The 8,370-nt window shown below is 38.1% G+C and overlaps 1 protein-coding gene across 1 annotated transcript; it reads right to left on the reverse strand.

The window, feature by feature from the left end:
* Nucleotides 1–7,330: 7,330 nt before the first annotated feature.
* On the reverse strand, nucleotides 7,331–7,585 carry LOC147459671 (uncharacterized). Its single transcript, XM_086509877.1, has one exon. It carries the CDS (start codon nucleotides 7,583–7,585, stop codon nucleotides 7,331–7,333), a length of 255 nt encoding a protein of 84 aa, XP_086366003.1.
* Nucleotides 7,586–8,370: the final 785 nt, after the last annotated feature.

The raw sequence follows: 8,370 nt of genomic DNA on the forward strand, positions 1-8,370 counted from the left end.
GGGAAAGAGTACCTAATTGGTGCATGTGTGGTTGTAGAAACAGATTGTCTAGCACTTCTTGGGATGATTATAAGCTGCTCAACACCAGACATTGCTATGTTGCGGTGGATTGCCTACATTAAGTCCTTAAATCTTGAGTTTAAGAACATTGCAGCTAAAGACAATACAGTGGCAGATATGCTATCAAGGGCAATATATGAAGATGAGTCACAAATGATTGATGAGGGAGATGATGTAGGCACAAAGTTCTATTCTATCTCTCATGTCAAAGGTAACAATGTCTGCATGACTAATTCACTTGAATTGTTCTTGAAAGATCTTTATGAAGGTGATTGGCTTCTTATTGGAAGCTACTTTAGTACTCTAACAAAACAGGATGATTGGTCTGAACAAGAATTCAAGAGGATACGTAGGAAATCATATGGGTACTTTTTGGGGGATGGTTACTTGTGGAAGCATCCTAAACAAAAGGGTGCTACACCACAACGGGTTATATGTAAAAAAGAGACTCAAGTAAATCTCATGCAAGGGTTTCATGAGAGTCTATGGGCTGGACACAGAGGTGTGTGGGCAACTTTCTCCAAGTTGAAAGAAAAATATTGGTGGAAGGGTATGTATAAAGATGTATCTCAGTTTGTAGAGTCATGTATAACTTGTCAAATGTATTCAAATGTCTGACATCGTGATGGATTGCACCCTACATATCCACTAGCCATGCACTATAGATGGGTTGTGGATCTAGTCACAATGCCTTTAGGACTCTGGCAGATGAGATACTTGGTTCTTGCACAAGAGGACCTAACTAACCAGGTTGAAGGAAGAGCATTAAGGACTAAAACCACATAAGCTGTGTGAAAATTCCTTCTTGATGAGGTGATTTGCCGTTATGATTGTGTGGGAAAAATCACTGCAGATAGAGGTGAATTGGATGCTGAAGAAGCAAGGGAGTTCTTTTCTAGATTAGGAATCAAGTTTTCCCTTACTACAGCTTACAACCCTGAAGGCAATGGAAAGAGTGAAAGAGGGCATCCTCCTATCATCAAAGCTTTGGCCAAGACTTGCAAAGGAAGAGTTGGTGAGCGGCAAAAACTGTTACCATATGCTTTATGGGCTGATCGTACAACACATAGCTCAATAACTGGCTACATACCTGCGGAGCTAATGTATGGTCAAAATCCAGTGATGCCGATTGAAGATACAATTCCCACATGGAATGTACTACCTTGGCAAGAGGGGCTTAGAAGGGAAGATCTCCTTGCACTACGTATAAGGAAACTAGAGAGAAGATCTGGAGACATTGAAGTGCAAAAGAACGACTCAAAAATGAAAGGTTGAAAAACAAGGACTACTTTGATAAGCGGCATCGACTCAAGAGAAAATCAATTGACAAAGGTGACTGGGTTTTAGTGTATGATAGTAGCCTTGATAACCAGGACATAGTCATGCGTAAGTTCTCAAAAAGATGGTTTGGACCGTATGTTGTAAAGCATGTGCATGAAAATTCTATTTATAGCTTGTCTGAATAATATGGTATAGAAGTAAAGATTCCCATTGCAGGAAAAAGGATCAAAATGTTTAAGAGAAGAGGAGACAATGATCTAGAATATGTTGATGAGTAAGAAGAGCAAAACATAGGTGAAGATCAAAGTGAACATGAAGCTCTGGAATAATCCACTGAAGAAGAAATCAAGGAAGATGTACAAGAGGGCTGATCTTACAAAGAGACAATGTGGCACATACCGGAGGATGTGCAGGTTTAGAGGGGCTGGATGTCGTGCTGTGACATGTACATAGTGGGAACTCATGCTACAAGAGTTATCTTCTAACTTTTTAGATACATAATTATATTTCCTAAAATGTAAATATGCATATTTAAGTATAATAATAAGCTTTCTATCTCATCCTATTTTTTTTTTCAAGGGTAACCTATTCTTACTTTACCCATCAGAAAATACTATGGGAAAAGCGTCAATAGCTCCGCCTCTTTAACTTGGGGAAAAAAAGCATTGATTCTTTATTTCTACTATCTCATTATCATCTCACACCCTAGCTAGATCCTATATCTAGGGTAAACTCCAATATATATATATTCTATGAATTTTTATATTTTTCTTATATTTCTTTTTAAAAAGCTACTAGGAGGGAATCAAATCCTAGTGGGACACTAGGTGGCATGATTTCAAAGATACACTTATTTTAATGCATTATTGCAAACATGATTACAAAAATTTATCAAGGAGCAATGTCATGATTTCATATGGCATGAGGTGTCCTTTGGAATCAAATGTAAGTCTACGCTAAGGGGACCACAGGAAGACCTTTGCTGCCGGAAATGGACCCTATTTTGATGATTTCTTTACACAAGATTCCAATCTGAATTGGAAAACCATTTTAAAATGGAAGTCGTAGCTAATGAGCTGAATTTCCTGCCCATATTTTTTACTTTTTTATTTAGAGCCACGGTTGAGGAGATATGATCAAAATATTGGACCCCAGTCTGCCCACATCATGTAGGGACAACTCATTTCCAACTTTTCCAGTTTCTCTTCACACTGCCTCCTCCCTTCTTGTGTAAATCCTTGGGGCTTCCCTTCACCTATAAAAGGGGACCTCTTCTTCCTTGAAACCACTCAAGCATTCAAGCCATTGATGAGAGGAATCCATGAGGGAGTGAGTAGTAATGCCAAATTGTACTTAGCCATTAACATAAGCCTAAGCCTACACTTTCTCCTAGAGGAAGGCTAGCCATTCTTGGACGCAATCCTTGGAAGATCAACTCTAATCAAAGAAGGTCTTGGACTTGGCGTATCAATCAAAGTAGAATTCTCCCCTCTTCTTCTATCTCCATCAATAATGGTGCCGAAGAATTTGTCAAGTAAGATGTGTTCTACATTGATGTTTTCTTGATTTCTTGTTGTTTTCTTTCTCATATCTAATCCAACATATATATATATATATATATATATATATATATATATATCTAATCTTGTCTCCTTAACCAAACCTATCTCTCTCACTCTTAGTAATTCATCCTCTACAAATTTTAGGTTCTCCTTGCTACAGGTACATCTCTCCCCGTAGTATCCTTATTGCCTACGGGCAAGAATAGGGCTTGGGAGGGAAATTCTCTTCTCTTCTCTTCACTTCTCTTCTCTCATATCTACATTTTGCACATACTATAGTTATCCGAGATAAAGAATCCACATGATGATAATTTCTATCACTTTCACCTTGTACGATCTATTAGAATTAACGTATAGATTAGCCGTAAAATACACTTTCAACAACGTAGAGTGTTTCTCTTTGGCCCAAAAAGTCTCAATGAAATACTTCTATCACCGGATCCCATTATACTACCTCTCATAGACTATAACTTTTCTTTTGACGTAAGCATAGTTATCTTGCTATGAACCAAGACGATTTGTACACACAATTAATCCCAATCGCTAGACAAAATATATATATTATGGTAAGCACAAAACTACAATGCCAAAGAACATTTCGTAGCCTATTTGGTCAGCCAAGATTGAATGCCATTAACTCATCTATTAACCCTTTCATATTACCCATGATACGATATGACCATAGCCTTGATGTTTTCATCTTTGTGCTGTTTTGACATTCTCTTTTGTGTTCTTTCTTTGTGTGTGTGAGTGCAAGATCAGAGAAATAGTGGGGCTTCTTTGATTGCACTTCTTTTGAAACCATAGTCTTCATGGCATCTATGGTTTAACTCCTTCATATAGTTTTTTTTGAGTTCTCTCACAAACTCTCACAGTCATAAGCCGGGTGCTTTCCTGGCAAGACCGCAAATTTCTCGACAGCGCCCTGTTCGGTTTGAACGATTTTTTGTGGCACTTTTTTTATAGAGTATATATTTTATTGCAATATATTTTGATCGAAATATGTTATTCGGATATCCGCGTACAATACGGATATACAATGTATAATACCGAATTATACGTACAATTTTTGTTGTACGGACGTATAAATGCAACCTAGGTTCCTAGACCATGTTGTATCCCATGTGACAACATGTGCCAAAGAAAACCATACATGTAGGTCCATAACTGCATAATGGAAGAATGTGTGTTGGACACTATGGTCCAAAATACTTTGCTCCTACATGACCATGTCATGTCTCTTAAAGAGAAAAATGGATGAAAACATAGAAGTTTATGCATCCTACTTGGAAAAGTAAACAAAAACATATTGAGAAAAGAAACAAAATCAAATTAGATTCGTACTTGGAGGTCGAACATAGTGTTCACTTACCTGCAGTCAAAAGCACCTGCCCAAATTTCCTGCCTGCAAAGGCCTAGGAACACTAATTGAAAATCAAGTAGTAGTAAACATGTAACCCTGGGTATTTTCTTTGCAATCCAAACCCCTTGATTAAAATCTACATTGTCAAACCCCTTGGTTAGACTTTGCAAGGAAAGTGCTAAACTATCAGCCAATAGTAATGGAAGTCAACTTTGGAAGTTGAAATTTTCCACTACCCCTTGGTAGCTTGTGGACTTCTTTCCTTGAAAGTGCAAGTGTGAAGGTTCCAAGAATTGACCATCAATACTTAATAAGTGATTTAGTGATCACGATGTGGGTCTTACCCAAAATTTTACTTGTATAGACACTCTCAATGCTATAGATAAAATAGGAGATCCACTCAAGTTTAGCCGTATTCACAAACTGGATATTTTCTAGACTCGAGAATCCATAATTTTGGGTTTTTGTGAACAAACATGCTATCCGAATTGCTTGCTTCATCTACACACCTTGGTAGAGATAAACAATTTATGAGTTTGAGACTTTCAAAAAATCAACTTGATTTTCACACTTAAAGTATGTAGTGCTAAAGTAATGCCCGTGAATCATTAATGGAAAGACGCTTGCTTGTCCATTAGAATCAACGGGTACTCAACTAGATAGAATTTTTTGATCTTGAAAGTAATCACTGATGGTTTACAAATAGATGGATCTTAGCCCTTTGCAAACAAATGGCTCTTATTCCTTCCTATTACCATATCGGTCTAGAAAGATTTTAGTAAATTCCTGCCTAATTTCTCTTTTCTCACAGAGAATTAGGAATGAGGGAGAGAGAATACTGGGCTGAGAAAAATCCCTTATTCTACTATGTTGTATGCCCCTTGCGTATGTCTCTTTGCAGACAATGACTGTACTAGAGTGACTTAGGTATGACACTTTTCTTATGAATAAACATAAAAAAGATACGTTTGAAGACATCAATTACTTTCCTCGTCTTTGACAGAGTAGCTATTTTGATAGCGAAAGCGTATACAATGATGGGGTGTCGTATATCCATCATACTAGTACGTCATGCATACATATAAAAAAAATAGAATAATAAGCCCTTGGTTTCAATGACAGTCTCAACCATGTGAGCCCTTGGTATACATGCCTTGCAAGATTACACTAGCATGGATACATCATAATATGTTGTTGCGTAAACTGTGATCTTATATCCACATAGTGTCAAAGGTTTGTGCCCTTATCATTGATCTGAAGTCAATCGATAATACCTTGTCACCTAAGAGAAGCCTTGATTTGCATGAAGTCTAGCAAAGCACTTTGCTTTATAGAGTTGAGAAATCTTTTTCAAATAAAAGGTTAAATTATAGAAGAAACAAGCATAACTTGAAATTTACTAACCTTGTCTCACACTTGTGGCCAGGTTTTTGGTAATACATAAGTAAGAAATTCGCTCGAATTTGGGTTCTAGCCATATGTATCGCTCAAGTGAGTTAGTGTATGTATCATATACACCCTCTTGTGAACGTAAAAACCTACAGACATCTTGGCAAGTTTCCTCCAAGTTCATATGCTAATAGCATATTCCAAACTTTGGAAACCGCTATGCCAAAATGCCGAAAGGGAAGCCTTGCTTCACATAATTACTCATGGAGTTCTGGTGCTCATAGCTGACAGATACTCTTGCCAATTTACAATGTCATAGCAAAAGAAGGTCGACCTTGCCGAGCTTGCCGAATTGTGCAATGTATTGAAAAAGTAGAAAAATACTTGTAGGATATGTACCTCACACTTGCTTGGCTTGATTACTGTTGTCCTTGACCATATAGATTTGTCTTAATCGACGAATGTTGAAAAATAGTTTTCCTAGGAGCCATGCCTTAGAAAAATTACAAATCTTGAATACGACAAAGAGAAACTCCTATCGGTTTCTCAATTACTATAAGAGACTGAGGTCTTTGCCGCGCATGACAACCGTGCCAGGATGAGAGAGAGTAGAGAGAAGAGGACTGAGGGAAGAGAGAGAAAAAATCTTTTGTTTTGCCTCAAGAATTTTTGTGCTGATACCTTTAGATTTTGCTGCGCAAATAGCTTTGATATTTGCCTCGATTATAGCCTCATAAATACGCTAGAATGAATATAATATATCCTATTGATATGTTCGTCCATGTCTCTCCTTTATATAATACAAGATATATAATAAAAGTACTTTCATTTTGTATCCTCTCTATATACTATAGTTACTTCCTAGTTCTCCTCAAAAGAAATCCAATTTTTAGGATTCCCTTGGAATATTCTATCCCCAGCCCCTCCACCCCACCCACCCCAAAATTTCACATCAGTAGAGACTGCTCACTTCGTTGTCCTCACCAGTTATGTGTCGTGCGTTCGCTTCCAACCCAACGGTATCTTAGTCTTTTGTGAGCCCCCTCTCTTCCCCCCCCCCCCCCCCCAAACCCTCTTCTTTGTGTGCATGCCTTTTCCATCCACGTCCTCCCTCGTCTGGCCCACACATACATCCTAACAAATTCATCCCTCTACAAAGACCACCTCACCTCAGCTCGCCTTGTGGCTGCTCGTCACGTCTACAAACGAACGAGCCATAGAGAGAAGAAGAAGAAGAAGAGTATTTTAACGTCATAGGAAACTATCCCAAGAGACCTTAAATATCTATCTGATGGGGAGAGTTGAACTCAAGGCTTGTTATTCAAGAGGGAAATGGCATAACCAATCTACCACACTTGGGTGATAGAAAGGTTATACCATTTTCCTCTTGTTATTAGCACACACACACACACACACACACAAATAAGAGTATTTTAACGTAGTAGGAAACTATCCCAAGAGACCTTAAAGATCTATCCGACGGGGGGGGGGGAGAGAGAGAGAGAGAGAGAGAGAGAGAGAGAGAGAGAGAGAGAGAGAGAGAGAGAGAGAGAGAGATCAAACAAATGTGTTACAACATATGGTAGTAGAAGATCATTAACAAAGCATTCATAAAAGCAAGTGATTGACATTAGATACAACATCCTCATTACAATGCATTACAATATGACATTAATTAATCATCCACTACATCATCATTGGCTAGTTCCATAGCCATAACGTGGTCTATGTGGAGTCCCAGTTCATCAAAATCAGCAATATAGCGATCGAAACGATCATCCTCATCATCATTCTCTTCTTCTAGCTCTTCATCTTCTATGTATCTTTTCTCTTCTTCATCGACATCATTATCATTTGCTTCATCAAGAGGTCGTGCATGAAGTTCTTCACCTTCCATGTCTGCTTCATCATCATCATTGTGTTCGTCCATAGTGGTTCCTATGTTCGATGCATCATCTAGTACACATCTTTCCCTTGGAGTGACTTGTATGACAAACCAAAACCTTCGTTCGTAAATACTTGGAAGATAGATCACTTTCTCACAACTTTCTGGAGAGATGTAGATATCACTTGTGCCTGTATGGAATCTCATAGAGTCCACCATGTAGATACCGCTTGCATGTCTATATGAAACGCCTGCAAACCACTTCACATCGAACACATACTTTCAAAAAGTTCAAAAATCTACTCGTTATATTCTTTGGATAACTCCACAATATCTATTTTCCATATCGTTTGGAGTTTGCGCATCAAAGTTGCCCATCACTCCACTATCATTTGTCGTTTTTTTTTTGTCTACAGTTCAAAAGTGCCTTCCTTCATGCCACATAGAGTTGAACATCATTGCTTGTTGAAAGTAGAACAAGTTTGAGTATAGGTAGCTATATAATACTTTATATTGTGCATAATGAATTTGATTAGCAATTACCTTTGGTAGACAACCTCGTGCATACTCCCACTCCTCATCGCTAACATGCTCACCATCAGCTTTAGCTTTTGTCATTTGTTCATGCAACCAATTGCGCATTGTTTATGAAACCAATCCTTGGATCTTCTTTATAAATCCATAAACGTGGTATTGTTTCATCCACTATAGCCAAGTACTCATAGATGTACACAAACGACTCTTGAGAAATCCATCCTTCCGCCATGCTAGCCTCTAACTGTGAGCGTAGCCTCACAAAGTCCTTGAGTGTCTTAAGAAAACGCTCAAGG

The sequence above is a fragment of the Adiantum capillus-veneris genome, chromosome 4 (assembly GCF_014529385.1).
Source record: "Adiantum capillus-veneris isolate H3 chromosome 4, ASM1452938v2, whole genome shotgun sequence".
Classification (NCBI taxonomy): Eukaryota; Viridiplantae; Streptophyta; class Polypodiopsida; order Polypodiales; family Pteridaceae; genus Adiantum; species Adiantum capillus-veneris.

Excerpts from the sequence above, each read along its gene's own strand:
- LOC147459671 (XM_086509877.1), bottom strand. The coding sequence starts at position 7,585 with ATGGACGAACACAATGATGATGATGAAGCAGACATGGAAGGTGAAGAA.